The 27,304-nt window shown below is 51.8% G+C and overlaps 1 protein-coding gene across 2 annotated transcripts in view; it reads left to right on the top strand.

Moving 5' to 3' along the window:
• CDC42BPB (CDC42 binding protein kinase beta) overlaps positions 1–27,304 on the top strand; it is a 92,338-nt gene that overhangs the window by 38,133 nt on the left and 26,901 nt on the right. For both annotated transcript variants that reach the window (XR_004137526.2, XM_031454374.2), the window contains exons 3-14: positions 4,072–4,155; positions 7,417–7,512; positions 9,349–9,497; positions 15,578–15,671; positions 17,421–17,621; positions 19,491–19,739; positions 21,101–21,180; positions 22,654–22,820; positions 22,903–23,022; positions 23,851–23,984; positions 25,293–25,535; positions 27,001–27,111. Coding sequence is in view for 1 of the 2 variants with exons in the window: in XM_031454374.2 (XP_031310234.2) it covers positions 4,072–4,155; positions 7,417–7,512; positions 9,349–9,497; positions 15,578–15,671; positions 17,421–17,621; positions 19,491–19,739; positions 21,101–21,180; positions 22,654–22,820; positions 22,903–23,022; positions 23,851–23,984; positions 25,293–25,535; positions 27,001–27,111 (1,728 nt within the window). In the remaining variant the exon portion in view is untranslated. The remainder of the gene's footprint in view (positions 1–4,071; positions 4,156–7,416; positions 7,513–9,348; positions 9,498–15,577; positions 15,672–17,420; positions 17,622–19,490; positions 19,740–21,100; positions 21,181–22,653; positions 22,821–22,902; positions 23,023–23,850; positions 23,985–25,292; positions 25,536–27,000; positions 27,112–27,304) is intronic.

Below are 27,304 nucleotides of genomic sequence, written 5' to 3'. Positions count from 1 at the left end.
GGTACACGGGAAAATTGAGTTCTGCAGAGAAATGACACAGCTCTGAGCTCTAGGTGGAAACGTGATGGTGTAGATACGGTTCATGGTGGTGTTTAGTGAGAAGAAGAAGAAAGCCTTTTAACATGAAAACCCCATTCAGTTCAGTGTATGCGTTCGCTGACTGTCTCCCTTGGTCCAGGAGCTGTGTCAGGCTGTGGGCCCACGACCAGCGAGCCCCAGTGTGCGGCTCTCCATGATGACTGCCCGCCCCTGGAGGGTCCAGGAGGGGCGGGAAGAGACTTGGGACCAGAGAGGGAAAATGAGAGGACAGGAGAGAACACTGTCATGCTAAAATAGTTTACAGTTATTTTTAGGGCCTCCTTTGCTGGAGAACTCAATGCAAAACTCGGTTTTCTGAGTTTCAGGAAGATGACGTTGATCACCTTTCAGGTTCCTCTCAGACTGAGAGAAACGTGTCCTTGCGCGGGCCTCTGCGCAGTCCTTGGCTTCTCGCCTTTGCCTTTGCTCCCTCTCCAGGCCTTAGCAGCTTCTTTGTGCCCCACCCCAAGTCAGCCCTCCCTGGGCCCCACACACCAGCCCTCCTCGCCCAGCATCCCTGGCCACCTGGCTGCCCTCCCTGCTGTAGCTAGAATTTGGGGTTCTGATCTCATGTTAGTGCCACCACCATTGTTCCCTGGGATATTCTTGTAATCACGTACCTGAAATGTGCCCAGTTCGGCTTCTGCCTCTTACAACACCAGGCAGATCACAGAAATGAGGACACTCTTAGTCATGGTTGGGACCAGACATGTCCTTCACCTGTGGATCTAGTTGAATTATTTTTCCTAGTGACCAGCCCGGGAAGGTACAACCTGTGCCTCTGCCGTGGTGCACAGGTGTGTGTGCCCACAGTGCTGAGCCGTGCGTGGGCTGTTCGAGAGCCCTGCCCTCTAGACTTTGCAGGGTCCGCAACACAGTTGTATGTCACATGTAGTCAGTGCGTGAAGCTCATACCTTAAAGTTGCAACACCCCCCACACACGCAGAGTTTAGAGAAATGCTTCTAGATTATGGTTTAAACAAGGGTGGGAATGTGGGCTGTTGCCCTTCTTCTTCAGCACAGCAGCTTTGGGAACACCCTCTTCCTCCCGTCAGTGTCTCGGGGACAGCGGTCCAGGAAGCTCCTTCCACCCGGGTACCCCTCTGGAGGGCTAGTTCCCAGCTGTGTAGTGTGCTTCCCAGGGTTTTGTTTTTGGCGTGACAGAAGCTGGCAGTTGATGGCTGTGCTGGGCGCCCTGCTCAGCACCCCAGGCCTCAGGTACTTTCAAAGATGTGAGCACCTCGAAACCTTCCGGCCACCATTGGCATGGCTGCTCCACCGGGACATGAGAACCTGGGGCCAGGAGTGGTGGGCCCGGTCACGGTGGGCTGGGAGCTCCACTTGAATCCCGCCTGCCTGACCAGAGTCCCCATGTCCAGCGGCTCCGTCCTGCTGTTTCTCTTGTTCCTAGAATGACTTAAAAGGAAGCAGAGCTGTGCAAGCTGTGTTTAGAAACACTTTCAAAGTAACAGAGCTGCTGTATGGAGAGAACGGCTCACAGAACAGTCTGACCCCCTTACCGCACCCCCTTTTGTTGACATTTTATTTCATTTGCTTGATCATGTTATAGCTGAGCTCTGCTGGTGCCCTCCCTCCGTCTCTCTCTCTCTCTCTCTCTCTCTCTCTCTCTCTCTCTCTCTCTCTCTCTCTCTCTCTCTCGTGTGTGTGTGTGTGTGTGTGTGTGTGTGTGTGTGTGTGACTTTTACAAAACCGCGGGGTCTAATAAAGGCCCTTGACCCCTAATACTTCGGGGCCTGCTTTTTAATAGGGACTGTCTTTTGCATAACCACAGCTCATGAACTTCACTTTGAAGTGGATGGAATACTTTTAATCCAGTCTGCTGTCTTATCCTGGCTTTATGTTGGCCCAGTGATGCCCTGTTTTCCCTTTTGCCTCCTGCACTGGGGGGGCTGCTGTCATGCTCCAGAATCATTTTTTAATGTTTTGTAAAATTATTTTGATTTTTATTTGTTTATTGAAATGTCTGATTTTGAAGGTATTTTTAGGATCATCATCTCTCTTTGAAGCAATTAAGACTAAGTTTTTTGACCAGGGAGAAATTTATGGCAAACCAAACTAGATTTTTTTTTTTAAGAAATTGTTTCTTTTAAAGTTGTAGAGAAAACTTGTTGGTTTGGGGTTTTTTTTTAACATTAAATTTTATTTCTGCATTTCACTTCTACATATTCTTGATTTGCCAAGTGTTTTCCATGGACAGTTACGTTCTTTTTCCTTCTGCGTATTTTATCAGAGCCATCCTGAATGTTTTCTGAAGGTCTGTGCCCTGATAAGCCTCTCCTAAAGATTTAGGCTTCCTTGTGTTCTGAATCTCATCGTCAGCAGGTTCTGGATCACTCATGACACTTGGCATTTTCACAATTTCGTTATTTTCCTCAAATGTATCAGCTCTACCATTCTTGCCAAGTTAGATCATTTCTATACTAAATACTATGTAGCTTTTTTTAAATACCGATACCTCACCTGTCTAGATGGTAGCTAGTTCCAGGAAGACATAGATGCTTCTGACGTGATGACAGGCATGTGTCCGGAGTTCGGAGACCTCCCAGCGTCTTTATTTAGGTTCTGTTTATTCTTGATTTATTCAGAGTCGTAGGGAGTTTGGTCTGTGGTCTCTCAGACAACAGCCACTAGACGGCAGCTCAGGTGTGGTGTGATGAGGGAGAGGCATGTGGAGTGGCGTCGAGGGGGTGACGGGGGGCGGTGGCGGAGGATGATTTCAGGGCTCACATGGGCAGGGGACCTGGCTGGAAGCTCAGCCCTGTGCAGGCTCTGGGGTCACACCAGAGCACGCCCACGTGAACCCCATCCTTAGGCTCAGGGAGGGTTATATTTGCAGGGGACCATCATTAGCGCAGTCGTTACAAAGCCCGCCCGAGGGGAAGGCCTGTCTAACCTTTCTGAGCCGCAGGTTCCACGTCTGTAAAGTAAAGACACTAAAAATGGCCACAATGCAGGACTGTGGAGAGGGCTCATGAGAGAGTGCGGCCGTACTGCTCGGCACATCCCCAGCACGTGGAAAGTGTGTGTGAGCTCTTGTGGTTACTTTGACGATGTTGTTCTGTGGTGTGTGTTGTTTAGGAAGCAAGGAAGTAAATAATTCACTTTCAGAACTCTTCGTCCCATATCTGCACTGTGGCTGCCTGCCATTTGCAGAGAAAAGGTATAGAAGTTACTGTCACTGCCAATACGGTTTTGTGATGGGGACTTAGGTCAGTGGATGATTGATTTATGTAGTGTAGAACGCGCCGTTGGTTGGGGCAGATGTCACATGTGCTGGCAGCAGTGAAAGAGCTTATTTGAGACTTAATGGTGACCAGGGGTCCAAGAGGGCTTCCTGGAAGAGGTGGCATTTGAAATGTACCTTGGAGAACATGGCTGACGGCCAGCACGCTAAGTGCTAACTGTGTGCCTCACACCATTCCCAGCAGGTTAAACGTATCGGCTGATCTGACCCTCACAGCAGTCTTAGGCCGGCCTGCTGCCATTTTCTGGTTGGAGAAACTGAGGCACAAAGAAGTGAATTTGCCCAAGCTACACTCCAGAGCCCACACAGTTACTCCGACCACCGCTGTGAAGAAAAGATCCCAGGGGCAAGGCCTGGCATATGCAGAGGCTGGCGGTGGGGGAGAGAGGTGGAGTGAGCAGGAAAGAGGGAGGGGACTGGGCCCTTGAGTGCAGGAGGAGAGCTGTCCCCAGACACACAACGTAGAGGGTGGTGAACCCCCATATACACCCACTGTTCAGCGGTGACATGTTTTGAATGAGCAGGTGAGGTCATTCAGGAGGCAATGTGGCTACAGTCAAGTTTTGATGATGAAAAGTTCAAATCTTTATTTACGTAGAGAACTGCTTTCCTTTCCAGGTCATTTTCCAGGATTTCCAGGCAATTAAGATTTCACTGCAGTGATGTGAAACATGCTGACCTTTTGTTCCATTAACTAAGTTTTGGTTAAACTCCGCTTTGTGCTACAGGTTGCTGTTGTCAAAATGAAGAACACGGAACGAATATATGCGATGAAAATCCTCAACAAGTGGGAAATGCTGAAAAGAGCAGAGGTAAGCATGAGCGTTACCATAAATGAACAAGTAGGCGCTGGCTTACATCAGGGGAAGGGGCTGAGGAGGCCGGCGGGGTGAGAACCCAGCGCTCACAGACCTGGGCCCTCCTGCCCTGGCAGGAGTGAGCTGCTGCTGGTCTCCAGGACTGCAGCCTTCCCTGGTGCCTGTCCCTGCGGTGGCCTTGACTCCTCCTCCCTCCCCGCGCTCTCCTGAGCATCCCCCTCGGGTGTCTCTGCCAGGGCCCAGGGAACCTTCATGGAAACTTGAGGCATTTATCTCAGTTCTGCCCCACGTGCAGAGGAATTACTGAATTCGGAAATGTTTATGTCGTCCCTCCTTGAGGGGAGTGAAGATTATAAATAGATGGCTGCCGCCCGACAGCCTTTAATCCACTGTTTTCTTTCTTCTTCGTCCACCTCTGTGGCGGCCCTTTCGTGCCCTCAACCCTGTTCCCCAGCCCCTCTCCCAGCCCTGACTGTGACACCGGTGGTCTGCATCGTCCCCAGACTCCCTCTTGGCATCTGTCTTCACCGCCCACCCTGTGTTCCTCTATTTCTCATTCACCTCAGAGCCATGGGTCCCTCCTTTCCAAGGACACGTTGCTGGTCCACTTCCCGACCACGCCCTTTCTGTCTGCACGCCCCACCCCCCACCCCCGGTCCTTTGTCCTCTCCTTCACGCTCCCCTGCCCCCAGCACCTGCCCTCTGCCCAGGCTGCCCTGCAGCCATGGTCTACCCTGTCTCCTCCGCACACCGGCTTCCAGAACCTGCCACCTCCTCTCTTGGAAATTCCTTCTTGGGTTTCTGGCCTCTCTCATGCTGTCACTCTAAACCGTCCTAGGAATTCTAGGTGCCCCTTTGTTCTGAGAATTCTTCCTGCCGGTGCTAGCCACTGCCGCGGGCAGACAACACACACTGCTCGTCTGGGCTGGCACTGCCCTGAGCCTCAGGCCCCCCGACGCGGTGGGTGCTCTCACTCCTGTGTCCCCGGCATCTCCGGTTTGTCGTGTCCGAACCACCTGTGGTCGTTCTCCTTCCCGGTTGCACCTGCGTCCGCTTTCCGGCTGTGGCACCGGCACGGGGTCTCACACCCACTTAGTGCTCAGCAGGTGCTGGTGGGCTGAGTCATCACCGCCCTGCAGCCACCTGGGCTCGAGAGGTGGGTGGCCTATGGCTCAGCCTCCACGTGGCCCCACTGCCTTCCTCCCCACCGGCTCCGCTGGTCCCCTCCCCGCCCTCACCCCCAGCCCCCCCTTTTCATGTTGTCACTGGCACGTTGGCCGACACGGGAGACTCACTGAAGCAGTTCTCCTGTGGGAAAATAGGTAGCTGCTGCCCCAGGAAATTTGAGGGAGGAATAAGGTGTTTGAGGAAAGAAATACCGACAGCAAATTCTGTTCAGGTTTATATTCATATAGAAGTGACTTATGAAAGAAGGTAACTGAGCCATAATTAACATGACTTGTTGTGTTAACCTCCGGAGTGAAGTGTGTGTGTGTGAATTTGTTAAATTATAAAAATTCTACGGTTAGGGAGAAGTGATTCTCACCTTACCATATTGGTTAGTACCTACCCAGTTGTCGCGGTGAGTGAGCGCATTTTGAGAGTCAGTATTGTTTACTCTCAGTCTAGGTAACACAGATCCTGTTTAATTGGCATGCTCAGCACTAAGTCCAAGAATGTTTACTAATCGTGATGGTTATCCTAGAATGTGTGTGGGTACGTGTGTGTGTGTTCGCACGTGTGTGTGCGTATGTGAAAGAGAGATAAAAAGTGTAATGTAGATACATAGATACAATACTGGTTGGGGTAATTTTTAAATTTGTATTTAATAGGCTATTTTAAACATTTAATTTCAAGATAATTGATTTCTAAAAATCAGCTTTAAAAGCACAAAGTCAGCAAGAGGTGGCCGTGGAAAAGTCACTAGGCAGCGTTAAGTTCATAGCTTGTAGACCAGACTAGGCTTTTAGTTCATTTTATTGGGTCAGTGAAAAAACACTGAAAGCTTGCTCTTAAAGCAGAACTGCCGAGTGTGTGTGCTGCCTGTGGGCACTGCGCTGGCGACCCTGGGTCAGGAGCAGGCTTCACCCTGAGCTTTGAGTAGGCTGGTGCTGGGAACACGGGCCGCCTGGTGGCAGCAGTGTTGTGGGCGCTCAGGGTTCGGCCGCCCTCACCAGGCCTGGTTTGGGGTCACAGTGGTTCCAGAACCACTGATCTCCTCACACCTGGATGTTGTGAGCTGATGGGAGGCCCATGTAAATCCTCTCGTCTGCTTTAGTTCATAGAATGGGACACCTACCTCAATCACATTTTTGAAAGAAAAAACATTTTTAAAAATTTTAGAAAAAAAAACATGTGGAAAACAAGCTCTGACTGTCAGCACGAGACTGCATGTGAGACGGGGCTCAAGGCCTGCGCGCTGGCGCTCCACTGGGCCTGCTGTTGTTTCTGTTCAGCTTTGCAAGTTGCAGATATAAGGAGTTGAAATTTTACGTGCTCATGAAAGAGGAAGTCTTACAATAATTATGCCAAAGACCTGGTTGCTTTCAAATACAGATTCCACCCGTGTACTAAAGCTCTTTTTAAAAAAACCTTAGCCTACAAGATGGCCTTTTACCTATGTGCTACAGGCCACACGTCTTCATAGCAGAATCCTGTTCCAGTTATGTGCATCAAATAAATCATGTACTGCAAATAGTCATGTTTCTTGGAAATAATCGACCCAGATCAGTAGTTCACATCAGTGAGCAGGTGTGTGCCTACCCTGCCAGCTGTGTGGCTCCTGAACTGTAGATTTGTGACAGGGGCTCCCGTGTGGGGCCGCCACACCACCGGCCACCCCCAGGGGGCCCTGGACACGAGGGCCCAGCTAGGAAGCTGTAGCTGAAGTGTGCACATCAGCCAGGTGGGATCTCAGGTGTTGGCCATGGAGGTGGCATGTGTGGAAGGGACAGTGGGAGCCAACAGTAGGGAAGTGAGTTCTGAGCAGCGCTGGGCGCAGTGGTTGGCGTAGGGGGTGGGAGGGGCTGGAGCAGGAAAGAGCTGAGGAGAGCAGATTGGAGCCGCCTGGGGGGAGATGAGGGTGCATCTGGTTCCCAGTGAGTCTGCGAGGCCAGGCTTCCCGCATCCTGGAAGGCGGGGATACTGTCTCCAGCGCGTCTGTCCCAGCGGGGCCCCTCTGCTCAGGACTGTGCTCTGCAGGGCACTGTTCCAGATGGACGGACACAGCCCGACTCTCTCCCTGATTCTTTACAGACGGCTTGCTTCCGGGAGGAGCGGGACGTGCTGGTGAACGGTGACTGTCAGTGGATCACCACGCTGCACTATGCCTTTCAGGACGAAAATTACCTGGTATGTGTGGGCACCAACAGCTTCAGGGCTCCATCATAGGGCATTTCACTGACATTTTTGACTCCTTTGTGCTGCCACTAAAAGATGAGTAAGACGCTTTGAAATTGAGGTTGCTTAAATATATATTTGACAGATAAAACCATTGAACTACATTAAAACAAACCCCGTCGTGTTCCTCACAGTCTCTCTGCACACGTGCCTTGGTCGGGAACGCCACCGCTGGCCCAGCGGCTTCTGCCCGTCATTCCCGGGTCTGGGTCTGCGTGATGGTCCAGGCACAGGAGTGCCCTCCCTGGAGGGCGGCTCCGCTCTCTTTCTGCGCCCGTTACTCTGACGTCACTGTGTTCGTCTCTGGGCTTGCTTATGGTCCCTGTCCCTCCACCTGATGGCAGCTCCGTAGAGGAGGGGCCTGTTACCTGGAGGGAGCCGACAAGGTTGTTACTGAGAGTGAGTGAGTGAATGAGAGTCCTGTGTGCAAGCAGAGCTGTGCCAGGTGTGGGAGAGACAGCCGACGGCTGACACGGGGCTCTGGCCCTCCCAGCTCGCTGTGGGTTGCGGGGTGGGTGACAGAGCAGGGAAGCCTGGCTGAGGTGCCCGTGGGTGGGGAGGGGCAGGGAGATCCGGGAGGCCTCTGAGGAGGGGTCCATTGAGGTGGGTCTTGAAAGCTGAGTCTGAGGCAAGGTGAGAGGGTTGCGGGTAAAAACTGTTTGAGGGCAGGAGTCTAAAGTGAGGGCGTCTCCCCCTTCCTCAGGTGGATGAGTTTCCTTTCCTGGGAGACCCTGCAGCCTCCTTTTAAAGTCATGGCTCAGAGTCCAGTGGCTCGGACTCACCTCGCAGCTCTGCCACTGGCCTTTCCTCACCTATAGACCGCGAGCGTGACTGCCTGGGCGGGGCTGCTCTGAGGACTCAGGGACCCGACGGGCGTGGGGTGTAGAACCAGGGCACCGCACGTCGTGGCTGCACACTGAGCAGCAGCTGTCAGTATGAGGATCTCAGAGCAAACGAGGCAGTGCTGTTTCTTCTCTCTTCCATCAGCTGAAAGCTAACTGCTCAGACCCGAGCATCCCTCTCTTAAAAGGAAACTGGAGTCAGAGAAGGCAGTTCCTGCTGGACAGCGTCTCCAGCGGGCTCTGTGCTCAGTGGCCCAGCAGCGGGGTGTTGGCTGCCCCTGACTCTGGCTGTGCCCCTCTGGCCTGCAGGTGTCCTGCTGGGTCTCCACAGCCCCAGGCTTCCTCCATCACAGCCTTCAGAGCCAGCCAGAGCCGCTGTCCTTCCAGGGAAGGCTGCCCAGCGCCTCGGGCAGTGCCCCTCCTGTCACTGGTTTCTGCTCCAGCAGAAAGGTTCTCTGAGCCTTCCCTGGGGGCGAGCCCGGGAGCACTTACCTTTCAGTTGGTACCGGTTTTCTGGTGAGAGTTGCCAGTTCTGTGTGATTTTAGATCATTCACTTCCCTTCTGTGGTCCTGCGTCCTCTTCCTGTGACAGCGGAGGCTGGAGAGATTCTCAAGCCCTGTAGACATTGACGGACTCTTTCTTGTGCTTCCAATTCGGGTCACCAGCATTCAGGGTGCCTTCTCCAGTGTCAGACGCTTCAGGCGCCTTTTCCACTGATGGCGTGTACGTTATTCATTGAAATCTGTTCTCTGCCAGATACATCCCCTGAAGCATAGCAGTGTCCTGGCGCGTCTGCGGGGAGCCTGGGCGGCAGGCGCGGTGGGAAGCAAGCCGTTGGTCCAGACTTGAGTTACAAAGCCTCCACGGTGGAAGCTGGCCCTTTAGTTGTTAGGTTTGGCTGTGACTAAATATTGTGTTCTCTGCCCTTCCCTTCCCCGTTTGTAGTACTTAGTCATGGACTACTATGTGGGTGGCGATTTACTGACCCTGCTCAGTAAATTTGAAGACAAGCTTCCAGAAGATATGGCAAGATTCTACATTGGTGAGATGGTGTTGGCCATCGATTCCATCCATCAGCTTCATTACGTGCACAGGTAAGCTCCTTTTTATGTATTTTATGGAAGCCACATTTACTGTGTTAAAATATTCCTTTCAGAATTCCTGAGTCGTAGAGCCCGGGCTGCGGGCTCTTCTGAAAAGTCGGCAGCTAGTGGGCTCTCACTTTGGCTGTGGCCACAGTGCAGGATGCCTGACCGGGTCACTGCCTTCAGACCCCAGCGCCTGGCGCCCAGGACATTCCAGCTCCATGTGACCGTCGTGATGCTCTCTCTGTCAGCTGAAGTCACCTGCCTCTTGATATTTACCTGACACTGGCTCGTGCCCTCCCCTGCCTCAGGCACGCACAGAACACTCATGGAGGGATGGTTGGGTTGAGGAGAGGGGCTCACATCACAGCAATGGAGAGGACTTAAATAGAGTGTAACTGCCTCTTGAGTGTGCAGGGCGGGGTGGAGACTGGGGCAGGCCCCCCGCTCTCCTGGCCCTCTGCTGCCGGGCACCGGCCTGGGTGCTCGCCCAGCCCGCACCTCCGCATCCGTTTCACTCTGCTCTTAAAGATGGCAGTGCAGGCCTGTAGGGCTGGAGCGGGGGTTGGTTTTGATTTGTTTTACTTTTATGAGAGTAATTTCATAGCAATAGCAAAAATCAGATAGTTGTATAGGACTTACAACAAAACCTGGGTCTCCAGCCCTGCCCCACCCTTGCCACAGTAACGGTTGACAACTTTTTCAGTTGTCTCTTCAACTTTTCGTTGCTACCTTCATAGTTCTAAATAACAGGCTTCAGTTGCTATTTTATTTTTTGTGGGGAGGGGGTTTAGATCACACCTGTTAAAGCAGATTTAACTCTTTTACTAAGTGCATGTCTCTCCCTCACCCCTCTCTTCTGCACACACTCTCAGACTTCCCTCTTCTGGTCCCAGCTGGTAAAATGCAGCTGACCCCCGAGCAACACAGGTTTGAGCTGCTCGGGTCCACTTATACACGGTTTCTTTCACGCATGCACACTGTCGTGCTACGCGGTCTGCAGGTGCGGGTTGCGGGGACGGAGGCCGACTACAGAGTCGTACTCAGATTACACTGCGCAGAGGGTTGGCGCCCCAACTCCGGTGTTGCTCAAGGGTCAGCTGTAGTAACTATTGGTTAAATCAGAGTTTGGCGTTTGTAATATAACGTGTAAATATTACAGATGAGCTTTGTACTATAAATGGTTATACTTCTTATAAAAGTTTTCGTTTCCTCTGGAGTTGATAATTTCCCTGTTTTTTCATTAGCTACTTTTCTATGCAGCTGTCACTAATTATCACCAAATGTCGTGACCAGATTCTAAAGCTGTGTGCATTCAGGCCCACCGGGTATCCTTGGTCTGCTGTCTTCCTGGCTCTGTCCTGTCTGTCTCCCCCGTTCCTCCCTGCGCTGGTGGTTCTCAATTCAGAGCTTTCTTTTCAAGTGGAGAGATCCCTTCCCATCTCCCTGGGGCTGGATCCCTTGTTTTCTGAGTCACGCGCCTTCCTTTCTTGGTTTGTTCTTTTGACTCGGGAGCACATACCCTCCAGTACTTGCTGGAGGAGTTGTGTGAGATCTTTTTTTTAAGATCAGCATCTTAGTTCCATTGCCTGACTGATAGGTTGCCCAGTGATGGAATTCTTGATGGGGAGTCCTCCTCTTGGGACTGGGATGGTGTCGTGCCTTCCGTGTTGCCGAGCCCTCACGGGTCCCCTGAGCGGACGTCATGGTCGGGCCGAGCCTTGAAGCCTGTCAAGGATTTTCCGAAGCAGCGCAGGTCCTGTTCCGAGGGGAGCGATGGCGCCCGGTGTCGGAGTGCCAGCCCTTCAGGTCCCGTCCCAAGTGTGACCTCGTTGCTCAGGGAGGAAGTGGAGGCCCTGGGAGGTGGGACACTCGCCTCGGCGCACGGCCCTGCTCAGGGCGCTGTGCGGCAGGTCCCCACGTCACAGGGAGCTGCCCAGTAGCAGTGTGGCTTCTAGGGTGATGCTGCTGGGGACAACGTGTCTTCTTTTTTCCTGTGTTCATTTCTGTCTCTGTGCCTGCTTTTGTGACAGTTATTATGGTTGTTTTTAATATTAGATTTTGTGCTCTTCTTGATAGAACTTTGCCTAATTCACAACAGAGAGGTGAATGTCTTTGCATTTGTCACAGATCTCCAAGGAAATTCATTTGACCAGCTCTTAAGTAGTTTATTCTTTCCTGTTTTCCCCTAATTAGAAAGCTTTCTCGTTTTCTTAATTGGTTCTGGAGAAGCTTTGCTCTGTCATTTAACCTCCGGACATAGTAGGAAACATTAAAATATGCAACTCAAAAACTTTGTCTCTCAGAGTCAACTCAGTGTTCAGGCTAAGTGCTTGAACGACTTAGTGTAAAACCAGAAAGCTGCATTGTTGCAGAGTTCACCACGTGGATTGTATAGGAAGTCGGTCCTTCCCCAGTCTCAGAGGGGCATTCTGTGAGCAAGCTCAGGCTACGTTAGGGGCCGGAGGCGAGCGGCCTCGTCGGCACAAGTGTCGCCACGGGTGGGCGTAACAAACGCAGTTCAGACTGCAGCCTTGGGCCCTTCTCCGAGGGAGGACGGGTACCATGGCGGCTGTGGGCAGTGCCCTCTGCCCCACTGGCTGGACTGGCGCATCGGTAGCTGGACCCCGGAGAGGCTCGCTGGGTGCAGGGAGCAGGCCACGCAGGTGGGTGCGGCTGGAAACGCCACATCCCCGGGAGAGCAGAGGGTGCGTCCACTGTGAACGAAGCAAGAACAGGTACAGTTTTAAGAGAAGGAATATTCAGAGAACAAAAAAAGTCTTGGAAAAGAAAAAACTAGGAAGTTGAGTAGAAGAGTGTGGAGTAGAATTAGAGGAACCAGGATGAAGACAGAAAACTGGGTGGGGGGCTTGGGGCCCCCCAGAGGGAGGGCCTGGAGTGGAAGGAAGCCTATCCCACCCCTGCACACACCCCCCACCCCCCGAACCTGGGGTGGGCTTTGTCGAGGGAGCCTCACAGGGGCAAGGGTGGAGGCTGGCACTGACGTGTCGCTCAGATGTGGGACGGTGGTGGACGGGCTGGGCCCCCCTCTCCTGCGTCACAGGAACAACAGGAGAGGAAGGTCAGGCTGCAGTCTGTCCACCACTGTGAACGGCCCCCACCCCCAGCCGGTTCCACCGTTTCAGTCAGCAGCACAGCAGCCGACAGAGAAGCGGCCTTCCAGGGTGACGGGACTGCTCCCCAGTGTGTGCCCTGCTGGGGCCTGACAGCACTGCCCTGCTGGTTTCCGAGGGAGCGCAGCTGGGTCATCCCGAGCAGGATGCGGCCCGCGGGGCTGTCAGCTCCTGGCCTGGCTGTTTCTTTCCAAGTGGAGAGGTCCCTGCTCACCTCCCTGGGGCTGCGTCCCTTGCTTTCTGAGTCACGTGTCTTCCTCTTTCTTGGTTCATTCCTGTGACTTCGGTGTGCGGGAGGTCGTGGTCGGCCCCCGGCGTGCCTCCTTCTTTTCCACACGCATGCCGAGCCCCGCGTGTGGGCCCCCGAGTGGCTCTCCTGCGGGTGGCCGGTTCCGTAGTTTCTAACATCTTGCAAATGTAAATGACGTGGTGATGAATAACCTTGTGTGTGTACCTTTCCATAGTGCTGGTGTGTCTCCAGGGTGAACTCCTGGAAGGGGGATCCCTGGATCAACAGAGGAGTAAGGTGTATATTAATTATATGCTGGCATTTTTAATTAGCTGTATTAGATGTTGCCAGTTTCCTTCCATAGAGAGTGTGCCTTTTTGTGTTCCCACCAGCACTGTGTGAAAGTTTCTTTTCAGCCTTGCCAACATGGTGTGTTTTTAAACTTTTGCCGTCTGATGGATGAGAGATGGTATATAGTTGGGTGTATTTTGTTTGGGTTTTTTTTTTTGCCATTCTTGTGAACTTGAATGTCATTTTTCTGTCTTTCTGTGTGCGCCTTTGTGAGTTGTTTATTTCCTGCCATTTGCCCATTTCTCTAGATGATTTTTGGCTTTTTCCTTCAATTGTTAAATATTTGCCTTTTACCAGTAATTAATGTTGCAAATATTCTTTCCCAGTTTGCCATTTGTCTTTTGGCTTTGTTTGTTGTAGTCTTTTGCTGTGCAGATTTTTTTTTATGTATTAAATTTATTGGCCTTTTATTACATTACGATTTTGAGTCATAGTTAGAAGTCCTTTTTTTTAACCCCCAGAGAAGAAGAAAACCAATGTTCTCTTCTAGCAGTTTCAGGTTTCAGTGTAGATCGTGAGCCCTCTGGAGCTGTCCTGGTGCGAACAGTAGGTCTGGCTTTGTCTTGAGGCACGAGGCGCTCCAGTTGCCCCAGCACCAGCTCATTGGTCTCTGCCCGCTGACTGGAGGTAACGTCTGTATTGGGAATATACTGAGTTTCCTCAGGTGGTCTGTTTCCGGACGGTCTGCTCCGTCCCCCCGTGGTCTTTCTCTGCCCCAGGACCACACTGTTCAGCTGTGGAGGCTCCAGATCAGGTGGGGCCAGTGTCCCCATCATCCCTCTTTCTCTGCAGTGTTTTTCTGGCTGCTCTTTGATGTTGATTGTTTCATGTGCACTTCAGTGTCAACTTGTCTGGCTCCAAAAAACAGGACGATGATTTTTGATGGGCCCTTTCATCTATAGATTCAGGCTTTTTTTTTTTTTTTTTTTAACTTCTGGAAAGTTCTCTTGGTTGATAGTCTCAGGTTGTTTTATTGCTTTGATTTTGGAACACCTGCTGTGTGTGTTGCACCTTCTTTGCTGTCGTCCATTTCAGTGTCCAGCTACTTTCTCTCTGACCCTTTTCAGTCCTTTCTTTGTCTCATTTTTATTCTTCCAGGTCTTTCCCTCCCTTTCTTTGACGCCTTTCATTAGATTTTTATTTGAATTTATTCTCTTTTGGCATCTTATAATTTAGTCCTTATTTCTGTTAAAATTGTATCTTTTTTTCCCATTTCTTTCCTGAATTAAATCAGTTCTTTTCATTTCTCTCTTTTTGTCTAGTTCTATTCTTAGTTTTTATTTTCCTGACTTACTGAGAGATTATTTTGTTCTTTCATACTTCTGTTTATTTAAGGATATTTGTTTCAGTTTGGAGTGCTGGGCTAGAGTTTTCTTTTGCTTTGTTCGTGTTTTTTTGAGTAAGAGTTGTCATCATCTTTTGCTCACTTGTTTGTGAAGCCCACTCCTGTTGTTGAGTTGGTGCTCCCGTGTGTGTCTGCTGAGGGTGGTGGTCTGCCCAGTTCTTTATCCGTCCTCCTGCAGGTGGACGTTAGAGGATTCCACTTCGCAGCCGTTACAAGTTGTGCTGCTGAGAGTATCTCTGCACTCTTCTTGGTGAACATCTTCCTTTGCTTTTAATGTTTACGTTCCTGTTCACACTGTCCAGTCATATAAGCTTATTCTACCAGGAAAGAGGGCTGGTGCCTTAAAGTCAACCCTCCCGCCATGTTGGCAGGTGCACAGAAGAGCAGGTAGGACCCCAGAACCTCAAGTTCGCTTTCCTGTCTCCCTTTGCTGCTCTGTGATTGGACAGCCCCTGTCCTTGAGCTCCGGTGACTTCACCTGCAGGGCACAGCGTGGGGTCCACCCCTGGCCTGACTCCTTGACTCCTCACGTCTCCGTTCAGGTGTCTTCCTCCGTGGTCACTCCCGCCACACGGCGCTCTCTGTCCCTCCTCCTCCTTTTACGTTTCCTCATTATCTTCACAGCACTTACTGTGTGGGTTGCAGTCGGTGATGCTGAGACCACGTGCGTGTCTGTATTTGCATGCTTGTGTTCAGACACCTCAGCCAGTGTGAGGCTTTCTGATGGCGGGGCTGTGCGGGCTGGAGAGCAGCTCCTGGCCCAGGGAGATGCTCAGGAAGCGCTGGTTAGCGGGGTGGCCGGGCAGGGACAGCACTGGCGTCTTGACCGCCGCACAGGCCCGCGCAGTGGGGTGGGGGTAGGGGGCTGCCGCCCTGCCCTCGGAATCATCGCCAGGCCGACCTCCCAGGCCATGACAGCTGTCATGACTGAGGCTGGCGTTCCTTCTGCTGACCACTGCTAGTTAAGGGCTTTGACCTACCTGATGTGCTGCATGGAAATGGTTAATCTATGTGTTTATTTTACTAACAGAGACATTAAGCCTGACAATGTCCTTTTGGATGTGAATGGTCATATCCGCCTGGCCGACTTTGGATCGTGTTTGAAGATGAACGATGATGGAACTGTAGGTATTTTTGTTGGAGATTCTCCATGTGGTTTTGGGTCTTCCCTGAAATTAGAAGGGGCTCATTCACATTTTCAGTTTGAGATACAGTTAAGAAACCAAGTTTATAAATGTATATTAAGATAAGTCTATTTAAGAGCCAGTTGAAATTTTCTATTTTGAGTTTAAATATCTTTATTGCTTTTTATGTTTCCAAAAGTAATACATATGCCTTGTAAGAAGAGAGGCTGTCAGCTGGAAGCATGCCCACATGGCAGTGAGAGGCACTCTTGGGTCCTTTCTTAAAATGTTCTCAGGTGACAGACCTCAACTGTATAACAGGACCTCCTCATTTCTGTCTGGGGTGCGCAACTTCCTGTTGGTCAGGGGGTTCGCAGGTCCAGAATCGGGTCACTGGCACACAGGGTCCACGGGCCGGCGGGCACGCCCACTAGGGCAGGGGACACCCCTGGAATGGCTGTCACCTGGAGCCCGGGTGTGGGCCCTGGTCAGCTCAGCGCTTTGGCCGGCCGCTCCAGTGGGGCTGCCTGGCCTTAGGGCTTTGGCAGCATCTCTCCTGGGGCCCTTGTCAGGTTTAGTCTTGGATGTTTGGGAGTCTTCTCCTTCAAAGCCAACACCACCACAGAGTCTAAGGTAACTGCTTCTCCAGAGGAGACGGTCCCTTCTCTTCTATGAGCTTTCAAGCAGCAGTAAGGGAACCCGTAAAACTGGCGTCACTTAACGGTGTTTTTTAAAGGAGCGCAGCCATTTACTCGCTTTCTCTCCACAAAGCCAGTCTCTCTTATTTCTAAAGGTCTCGGCAAAGTGCTGATTGACGTATTGGTGCTATTCCCAGACGCAGCCTTCTAACGAGGGGATGTGGCCGGAGCGTTGTTGCCTTCCCCACCGGCCTGGTACCCCTCATGGTGGACACTCACCTGGGTTATTTGTCACCCGGCAGCCGGCTCCCTGCTGGTTCGCTCAACCGGGCTCGGGGGTGCGCGGCCTGAGGGAGAGTCTGGCCCTTCCTGGGACTGAATTCTTGACTGTTGTTTGTGTCCTGCTCGACCTTCAGTCTCACAGGCCCCGCACTCTCCCAGTGCTCTGAGACCAGTCTGGCTTCCCAGCTTCCCCAGCCCCCTTGCTTTCTCCATGGTGGTGGCTGCTGTCACTGACTGCACCTCTGCTTAGAAATGTCGCTGTGTCCAGGTCCGTGCCTGCTTGTGGCGACAGCTGAGGAACTGATCTTTCCCTTTAGGGGCCTTAGCCTCCCAGTTCCTCGTCTCGGGAGTACCTCGGCTCCCGGCTGGTACTTCCAGGTGCTCCTTTTGGGAGGCCAGAGGGTAGGCCATAGGTGAGCAGCCTTAGCTTCCCCTGGGAGCATGTTAGCCCAGGTGGTCTCCATGCACGTGAAAGTCTGGGAAGGGCTGGCCTGGATGCCAGTGGTCCCTGGACCGCACTTTGTGTAGCGATGGAGAAGGTGGGACTGTAGCACCATTTGGGGGCTGTGGTGAGCATTTGAGCATCTGAAGACCCAGCGTGCTGCAGGAGAGCCTTGTGCAATCTGGAGACTGCCCCGTGTTTAGCGCTGCAAAAAGAACATTTATTTGCATCAAATTTTGAATTACTTGGTTTTTTAATCTTGGTCATGTGCCAGTTTTATTCCATGATTATTTCATCATCTGTAGTCCCTGTTTTAGAGAAAGTAGCTAGAAATGTAAAATTAGAGATGTCACCGGGTTTCCCTTCAGCAGCACCCTCTACCCAAAGGTCCAGTCCTCCGTGGCCGTGGGCACACCTGACTACATCTCGCCGGAGATCCTGCAGGCAATGGAGGACGGCATGGGCAAGTACGGCCCTGAGTGCGACTGGTGGTCCCTGGGCGTCTGCATGTACGAGATGCTTTATGGAGAGACACCCTTTTACGCAGAGTCCCTCGTGGAGACCTATGGCAAGATCATGAACCACGAAGTAAGACATCGCATTTCCACGCCCTGTTCTGTACTGGTCCCGAGGTGCAGGCCCAGAAACAGGGAGAGCAGTGAGAGGGGGCGGCACTGGGGGAGAGACGGTGGGGTTGGAGCAGGCTGGTGGCAGCCAGACAGGAATTGGGGGATTCAGGAGGTTTGGAAGGTAGACTCCGTGCAGGCTGAGAGGCGGGTGTGCAGGAGGGCAGTTCAAGGGTGACCCCTCTCTGGCTGAGGGTGATGGGGCCCACTGGTCAGAATCCTTGCAGGGGAAGTGGCTTCAGTAGGAAGGTGCGGGTGCCCGTGTGACCGTGTGGAGTGGGACTTGCTGCTTGGGGGGCCAGCTGGGCACCTTGACCTTCAGGTCTGGATTCCTCAGTTAGAGGCCAGCTCCGACTCTCCGCCCTGTTCGCCTGGACGTCAGCTGTCACAGACAGATCACACATGTCAGTGTAGTAGTTGTCTTAATCCTTTCTTGATCCTGTTTCTTTTCCTCTTATTTTTTACTTTTCTCAGTTGTTCATTTTTGTCTTCAGTGTTGCTTTCTTCTGTCTTCCGTTTTCTTTTAATTATTTCCTCTTCCATCTCATATTTTTCTCTTTTTTTTCCTTTATACTACACATCAGATGTGTTCCTAGTGCAGTTCCATCCTCTCTGCTGTAGTGTTGTGTCCCCGCCTGCTCTGGGACGCGCTCTCAGCCCGGAGGCCCCCCCTTGTGTGCTGCTTGTCCTCCCCCGCTCGAGCAGAGAGTGTGTTAATACTAAAGTGGTAAATGGTCTTCCACTCAACTCTGTGTCAGAGCAAGTCATACTCTACAAAAACAAAACCACTTTTCCCAAAGTAGAAATAAATTTTTTCATTTATAAGTGAATACATACTTACCATAAAACCTTCAGACAGTGCAAAAATGTGTACAGTAGGTGGTGACAATCAGCCCGTCTTCCCAGGGATACGCGTGGTTAAGGCAACAAATAGGACTTGTTTAATTCTCAGAGCCTGTAATTACTGCGTGCTCCCACCCACGAGGCCGGTCCAGCAGCCTTCGTGTGGTCGTTCATTTACTCTTCACAGCAGCCCCATGAAGCAGTGCAGAGATCACAGAGGTCAGGCCCACTGTGCCTGCACGTGTGGCCTTGGCCTTGTGGACTTAAGCTACCGGGTTGGGGGTGGGGTGTATTTAAAGAAGTGGCATCACACCACATGCGGCCAGATTTCTTGGTCATCCTTCTACTCAGTGCTCGGAGCTGGACCTATGTGTGTGTGTATGTGTGTCTGTGTGTGTGGGTGGGTGGGTGTGTGTATGTGCGCGTGTGTGTGGGTGTGTGTGCTTGTGTGTGTGTGTGTGTGTGTCTGTGTGGGTGTGTCTGTGGGTGTGCCGTATCTTTTTAACAAGTCCCTTTCTGATGAGCATGTAGGCAGTTTTCAGTTTTCTTGGTCAGGATGCAATGGCATCGTGAACACGTTACATCTTCTCTTTGTGACGGCCTCTCTAGAGGTAAGTTTTAGAAGTGGAGCTGCTACAGCTGTTGGCAGAAATGCCTTCTGGAAGGCGGTGCCAGCTTCTGTTCCCGCCCACAACCTGTCCTCAGCGTTCTTTGCCACCTTGACAGGTGAAAAAACGTATCACCGCTTTAACTTACGTGGGTTGTGGTAACACGTCTGCTGTGAGTGCAACCAGCAAGTCTAACGATTTTCATGGTCGCCTTTCCAGAACTTCCGTTTCATTAGCTTTGGTTGCATTTGGCTACCATGAAGTAAGAAGTGATCGTTGCTTTGGAACTGTTTCTGTTTTGTCTCTGGTGATGTCTGTGCACCTTAGATATTCCTGAATGTTTTAATCGCGTGTCCCCTGATTGCTCCCATCCCTTGCAGGAGCGGTTTCAGTTCCCCTCCCATGTCACCGATGTGTCTGAGGAAGCGAAGGACCTCATCCAGAGGCTGATCTGCAGCCGGGAGCGCCGACTGGGCCAGAACGGGATCGAGGACTTCAAGAAGCACGCGTTCTTTGAAGGACTGAACTGGGAAAACATACGGAACCTGGAAGCACCTTACATCCCGGACGTGAGCAGCCCTTCCGACACATCCAACTTCGACGTGGACGACGACGTACTGAGGAACGTTGTAAGTGGGGCCGCGGCGTCCCAGGAGGGCTGCGTGTCGGCGGTGCCACGCTGGGGGCCGCCCGTCCCAATGAGGAGTCAGAGAGCTGTGTGCCCTGAGAGACCTGTCAGCTGTCTCGAGAAAGGCACCTTCTTTTCCAGCCTTTGGCCTGGTCCTTAATGTCCCTTTTTAAAAATGATGAATTACTCAATTTGAGTAAAATCAAGTCAAGTAGCTATCTTGTTTTAGAATTCATCAGATATACTTCCACTTTTATTTTCATGGCACTTTGTACGTTTGCAAAGCGGTGTTGTGTATGTTACCCTGTTAGGGCTTCACTGCTGCCCTGTTAGCACTGTCAGGACCCGGGCTGCAGCCCCCCAGGTGCTGTGTGGGCCTCTGAGTTCCCAGCCCTTCTCAGGGTCGCTGTGCGCAAGACCATGTTCTGTCCTCCCACCATGTCGTGTCTTCACGTGTGCATGAGCGGAGGTCAGGAGCCACTGTGTACATGTAGATTTTGTCTTTTACTGGCTAAGATCACGGGTTTCTCAGGTTGGGTCCTGGCCTGGGGCCCGTCTGGTGTCTGACCTGGTCTGACGGGCCTCTGATTGGCCCTGGGGAGCTCTTCTCCTACGCTGCAAATCTACTTTGGTCTCATCACACCCAGCCTTATTAGTCTGTAAGTGTGTCTTTGCTGGGGGATAGAGAAACTGAGGTTTGACCAAGTAAGAGAAAAATCTGATTACTCCTCAGTTGAGAGACTTTTTCTTAATAAAATAAGAGCTGAACTTTAGACAACGTGGAGAAAAGACTGAGATGAGTGTTATCGTTGTTGAAAGGATTTTTCCTGGACTTCAAGGAAACTACTTACACACTGCAGTTTCCCAGATAAGTAAGTTTAGTTTTGCTTTTAATAAAGAAGGACCTTCAAATTAAAAAACAAGGTTGTAAGAAAGTTACCTGAAGTAGTCTCCCCTTGGGTTCCAGACCTCTTGTCTGCCTTTGGCCCCTGTTTCAGGCCAAGAACCGCGAGCCCCAGCCTCTGCCCCACATCTCCCCAGGGTCACAGTGAGCAGTGGGTCCTGCCGCGGGGAAACTGGTGGTCACCAGCCTGATCCAGGTTCGGCCTGGGCCATTGTCATCCTCATAGGCGGCGCATGTGTCCCCTCGGCTGCGCCGCCCGCTGGCCAGAGTCAGGAACGAGCAGTGGCTGCGCCAGTGCTCGGCTCCCGTGCGGGCCGTGCCGCAGAGCCGGCCTTCCGGAAGGCTGCGAGAGTCTCCCTGGTTCACGCTTGCTTTCACTGTCACAGTGACAGTCTTTCTTCTTTGTTTCTGGTTTGTTTGAACGTGATTTCCTTTATGCTGTGTGTGCTTTTATGCAGGAAATACTGCCTCCTGGCTCTCACACAGGCTTCTCTGGGTTACATTTGCCGTTCATCGGTTTCACGTTCACAACAGAAAGGTATGTCTAGGTTTACCGTTCCCCAGGCCCAGCCTTCCCCTGGGGAGACAGCGAGGGCGTGCTGGCAGTCTGAGGTGGGGATGGCCTGAGGGAGCATCCAGTGGGCTTTGTCCTTTGAAAGTGCACACCTGCCTTTGCACACGGTGACATTTGGCAGGGTCGCAGGCTTTGTCCATACAGGGCCTAAGTAGAAACAGTTTAGGCTTTGTGGTTTCTGTTGTGTATTCTTTTTTAAACAACCCACTAAAAATGTGGAAACCATTCTTAGCTCATAGGAGGTTCAGGAGCAGACTTGGGGGGACTTGGCCACTGGCTGATCCCTGACCTCTAGGCCGCAGAACATTGGTGGCCACAGCCAGCAGTGCGGTGCCGCCGTGCTCAGCTGGGCCGTCCCCATACACTGAATGCTCCGAGAGCCCCAGCCCCATGTGCTGTCTGCATCTGCAGGCCTGTCTTGAGTGGCCCTTATGGGGCCGTGTCGCCTGAGGAGCTCTGACTTGCTTTTCAAAGGAAACCGGCCAAGCGGAGAGGGCTTGAGAAGAAAGGCAGGAGAAATACAACAAATGGAACTGCCACGGCTCCTGAAACCAGGGCACCGAACTGGACTCAGGGCTGCTCTGGCCACTGGTGCCTGAGCTAATGGAAAGTCCTTCAAAAGAGGGTTACTTCTGCTCAAGTGCATAGAAACTCTCTTTGGGTGTGAGAGGCCAGAGCTAAACAGCACTTAAGCCAAAGTGACGGCTGATGCCTGCTAGCCCAGAGGCAGCGTCCGGGATGTAGTGGGCTCCTGAGTTGTGAATTCCTCCTGCAGAGGCTCTCGACCTTTCTGCTGCATTTCAGCTCACTAGGTGTTTATCCCACCTGTGGGTCCCACCTGGTGGGTTGGGCCCTGGGATCTCCGCCCTGAGTGGCCCGGCAGGGGCAGCGCACACACTCTCAGGCCGCCCCTGAGAGTAACTAGTCCCAGGGTTAAGCCCTGTCGTGGCTGCGATCTGTGTGTCAGTGTGCACCTGCGCGCCAGAGAGCAGCTCAGCTCTGCCGGGCCAGGTGCCGGTTCTGAGGGGGCCGTACAGGCTGTTCAGTCTCCCGGGGACGATAGGCTCCAGGAGTTGGACACATTGTCCCCAGCCGGTGCAGAACCAGTGAGGCCCCACAAGCCCGGCTCCTCGCATGGAACTCCTCTCTGCGTGTGTCGTTAAGTGTAGGCGATGGTTCGGACGTCACACTCCCCTCCCTGGTGGAGGTGCCTTCTTTGACTCGCTCTGGGGGCATGTCCCTCTCCGCTGCCCGCTGTCACCCCATCCCGTGCACTAAGGACGACTCTAGTGTTGGTTCCATAGACAGTGGCCTTTTCACAGGCATTTTTGTTTGCCAATTTTAAAAGACTTATCTTTTACCTCAGGAAATTTTTAAGTGGTAACGAAATCACTGTAAATTCTCAGTAGATCAGCAACCATGTTGCTGTATTTGCAGCTGTTTTTCTGACCGAGGCTCTCTGAAGAGCATAATGCAGTCCAGCACGTTAACCAAAGACGAGGGTGTGCAGCGGGACTTGGAGAACAGCTTGCAGGTTGAAGCCTATGAAAGACGGATCCGGAGACTGGAGCAGGAGAGACTGGAGCTGAGCAGGAAGCTGCAAGGTGAGTGCCAGCCTCAGCCCCCGCGCCTCGGGCTGTCTGCAGGCGCTGAGCACCTGCACTCACACCCTGTCTCCACCCCCAGAGTCCACCCAGACTGTGCAGTCCCTCCATGGCTCCGCCCGGGCCCTGGGCAGCTCAGCCCGTGATAAAGAAATCAAAAAGCTAAATGAAGAAATCGAACGTTTGAAGAATAAAATTGCAGGTAAGTAAAACTTCTTAGTCTCTGTTCTTGGGCATTAATCTCTGCAAAGAAAATCTTCAGAGTTGTTTTCATCAAAAAGGAAAGCAGGAGAAAGAGCTTAAACCTTAGCAAACTTGTTTAGAGTTCTCGTATTTTGCCAGTTTGTAAAAATTGTTTCTCCAACTTGCTTAACTCTAATAATGTAATTTTATAGTTATAGCTAGAATCAGTTCCTAGTATTATTATCCTTAAACTCTCATTCCTTTGTCTTAATTCTCCTGTTTGTGGCTCCGAGACGGAATTGCCGTAACTCATTTCTTTCTGGCATTTCTGTCGGTGGCTGTGCTTACTTTTCAGTCTCTTGGGTGCCAGGTCTGTTGTCACCGTCCATCTCTCTTGGTTCCTAGGTTATGAAAGCTTCCAAAGGGCATCCGTTAGGTCTTAATCCTTAACCTGACTTGTGGGGTGGCGCTGCAGTTGACGCTGACTCATCAGACCTGGCTCAGCTGCCTGCTCTGTGTCTGGAATCCCAGCTCCCTGATCCAGAAAAACGCTTTGGCTGAGTCCTTTAATCACTCATACCTCGTCACATACTGTGGGTACACCGTGCTGGCTTACGTGGCTCAGCAGGGACGAACAGACAGGCTCCCGGTCCCGGGGAGAGCGCGCGGCAGCAGTCCAAGCAAAGTCAGTGCTCACGGGTGCAGGTGGCCGCACGGGTGTGAGGGAGAAAGTCAGAAAGTCTCTAAGCAACAGAGTGTTAGGATCCATTAAATAATTCACTGTCAGTGAGTCGGATAACAAAGTTTTGCATCTAAAGGAACACAATTTATTTTCACTTTTGCTCAGATTCAAATAGGCTTGAACGACAACTCGAGGACACAGTGACTCTTCGCCAAGAGCACGAGGACTCCACGCTTCGGCTGAAAGGCCTGGAAAAGCAGTACCGTGTGGTGCGGCAGGAAAAGGAGGAGTTTCACAAGGTGGCCGAGGCTTGGTTTGTGTGAGAAGCGTTTGCGTGGGTGTGCAGAATGTGTGAGGCTGGGTTTGGCAGACATTTGAAGACCCCCTAGGACCCTGGCCAGCGCTGCCTGCAGCTCCTAAGGAGCAAGGCTGGGCCTGGTTCCCACGCAGCTGCTTCCAGGCTGCGGGTGGCCCATAAGTGGCTTGGCTGCAGGGGGCACACACTTTCCAGTCGTCATCTTTAATCTCCTCCACACCCCTCCTGAGTTGGCGGTGTCTCCCCTCGTGACAGTAAGGACCTGGTGATTCGGAGGACTTGCCTGCGTCCTAGGCCAGGGTAGCTGACCCATCTGGCTGAGGGTGCTTGTCCTCACCCAAGCCAGGGTCCTCGCCCTTCCTGCTCAGCCAGGCTGCCCTCAGCCACCTGCAGTTTTGATAGCTGGACCTTGTAAAAGAGACCATAAAAATGAGGGTGACGCCCCCATAACTCCTTTATAAATTTGGTTTTCAGTAAAATACGTCAGACTACGTGCTCAGGTGCCAGTATGTTCACCCCACAGTTAGGATCAAGTTTCCTGAAGTACGTCCATGTGTGACACTTAGTCGGTGACTCTGTAGTTTGTGATCTGTTTTCTAAAATGTTCCCATGGCGTCCCAGCCCCTGCAGTGCTCTGTCTGGGATGTGCAGTGTGGGTGGAGAACCTGGCACTGAGCGGGCCCGGGAGGCCTCTCCTCCCCTGGGGGAGCTGCTCATCAGCCTGCTCAGATCCTGGGCTTCCAACCGCAGTGGCTGGGCAGTCCGGTTGTTGAGGGGTGGTCAGCGCAGCCAGCACTGAGGTGGGGTGGTCAGCGCACCCAGAGGGACAGCCAGCAGCTGGAGCTCAGGCTCTAGTTAACTGTTTCTGCACAATTCTGTCCTTTGATTGAAACCTTAGGCATTTTCACATATATTGTGTTCTTTTCTGATCCTGCCATGTGTAAGTAACTGTAGAGTGGCGACCACATTCATGCTTTATCTACTTGTGTGATTGTGGGTAACGCAGGGGAGAGGTCAGAATTCCTGAGCCAGACTTGCCTCTGTGAGCAGGCTGCTCCTCTCGTGGGGGGGGCCTCACCTGAGCACAGGTGGGCTGCTTCAGGCTGCACGTGGCTGTGCTTGAGCAGAGCGAGGGGCTTCTCCCCAGAAGGTCAGTTCTTGGCCTGTGGCAGCAGTCTGTAACCAGCGTTTGCTGTCACTTTTAACCCCTTAGTGCAGTGGGCGATGGTGCCTCTACCCATCCAGGTCTCTGTCAGGCAAACCTGAAACATCTGTAACTCTTTGTGTTCAGCAACTGATCGAAGCTTCAGAGCGACTGAAGTCCCAGGCCAGAGAACTCAAAGATGCCCACCAGCAGCGAAAGCTGGCCCTGCAGGAGTTCTCGGAGCTCAATGAGCGCATGGCCGAGCTCCGCTCCCAGAAGCAGAAGCTGTCCCGGCAGCTGCGGGACAAGGAAGAGGAGGTGGAGGTGGCCATGCAGAAGATCGACTCCCTGCGGCAGGAGGCCCGCAGGTCCGACAAGTGCAGGAAGGAGGTAGCTTCTCAGGGGCTTTGGGGCTGCACTGATGGGACTTCGGGCGACCTTAGTGAACTGTCTGCGTGCTGGGCTGCATTACATAAATCCCTGTAAAACATCTTAAATTTCACGTGAAGCCAAGTGAGTCTCTCTGCCAAGCATTTGTTTTGTAGTTCTCAGCCCTTGATACCTATTTGTGAAATTATTGAAAGAGGTTGCTATAGTATTAAACTTCTAAAAGTTCCTTTTTAAAGCAAAATGGAGGGTATCCACGTTGTGTGCTGTGGCATGGCTTCAGCAGACGTGAAGACTAGAAGCAAGTGGACGACACACACGTCTCAGCCTAGAGACTTCACGTCAGCTGCCTTAGAGCAGCGGGTCTGAGGCTTGGGTTTCGGGGCGTCTTTACATTTAAGAAGTCACTGAAGCCCCAAAGAGCTTTTGTCTGCGTGGGTTATAGATCTTAATGGTTACCATATAAGGAATTAGAACTGAAGAAGTTTTCAATGTAACAGACTATTTACGTGTTCAGATAAGTAACATTTTTTGAGTTTTTTTTTTTAATGTGGTGAGTGGCAGTTTTAACATTTTTGTGCTTTTCTTTAATATCTGATTGAACAGAAAGCAGCTGGGTTCTTGTGTGTGTTTTTGCATTGTCTGTAGTGACACATTTTTGGGGGAAGAAAACCCAGCTCCTAAGATAGGTAATTAGAAGAAGAAGGACCTTGCAGACCTCCTAATAGGGTCTCAGGACCCCACTCGAGAACTGTTGCCTTACGTAATTCCCAGTGTTCAGCTGTTAACAGGCACGTATTTTCAGCAGGCCTTCCTTGAAGGTGCTGTTAGGATCTGCCTGGTATGCTGGGTGGGGCAGCCCAGAGGTACACACTGTTGTTCCTTTCGTGTTCGGGGCTATTTGTCCTTTGGCCTCAAAATGCCAGTTTGTTTTCTTCTTAGTTTGTTTTGTAGCCCAAATACATCTGTAGTTGTAGCCAGCTGTAAGTCAACTTAGTGAAGGCCCTAACTGAGCGCTACCGTTCCAGTTGTGGACGAAGTGATGAGATGTCTGGGCGTTGCTTTAAAATAATTAGGGAGTGGATGTACGGCCTAGGAGTTGGGCTGGGTTGCTACCTGTCGATGCTGGGTGATGGTCCGTGGGGTTCCTGCACTCCTCTCTACTTTTGTGTATGTTTGCAATTTTACGTTTAAAAAGAACTAGAATCTGTGTTCTGTAGATTTCAGAAGTACTTGTTTTCACAAAACCAGTATACTTTCTTGAAATTTAATCTCAAAGTATCCATTTAAACTGGAATGTAAACTTACTTTGTTACTAACCAGCCATTCCAGGGAAGCCCTGAAGTGTGTTTCTCAGCCTTTAGCTTGTGATAAACTCTGATGGAGAGTGAGGAACTGCATCTTAGGGTGAAGAGCTGAGTGCCGCTGGGGCTCGCGGCGTGTGGGTAAAGCCATGCTCTCTCTCTAGCTGGAAGCCCAGCTCGAGGACGCCGTCGCCGAGGCCTCCAAGGAGCGCACGCTGCGTGAGCACAGCGAGAACTTCTCCAAGCAAATAGAAAGTGAGCTCGAGGCCCTCAAGGTAGTGCCTCTTACTGAGAGGACAGACCGTTACCCATAGTGACTCCTGCAGGGAAATCATCACGCTCCTCAGGGCAGAACCACACCCAGGACGGTCCCAGACGACAGCCAGGAGAGGGTGGGGGGCGGCGGGATGTGAACCTGATGGGAAAGCTTTTCGGTAGCGTTTTGCTTTTACAAGCCAGACTCCTTGA

This window comes from Camelus dromedarius, chromosome 5 (genome assembly GCF_036321535.1).
Source record: "Camelus dromedarius isolate mCamDro1 chromosome 5, mCamDro1.pat, whole genome shotgun sequence".
NCBI lineage: Eukaryota > Metazoa > Chordata > Mammalia > Artiodactyla > Camelidae > Camelus > Camelus dromedarius.
Note: the sequence above shows the minus strand (reverse complement) of the source record. Positions and strands in the feature narration are given on the sequence as shown.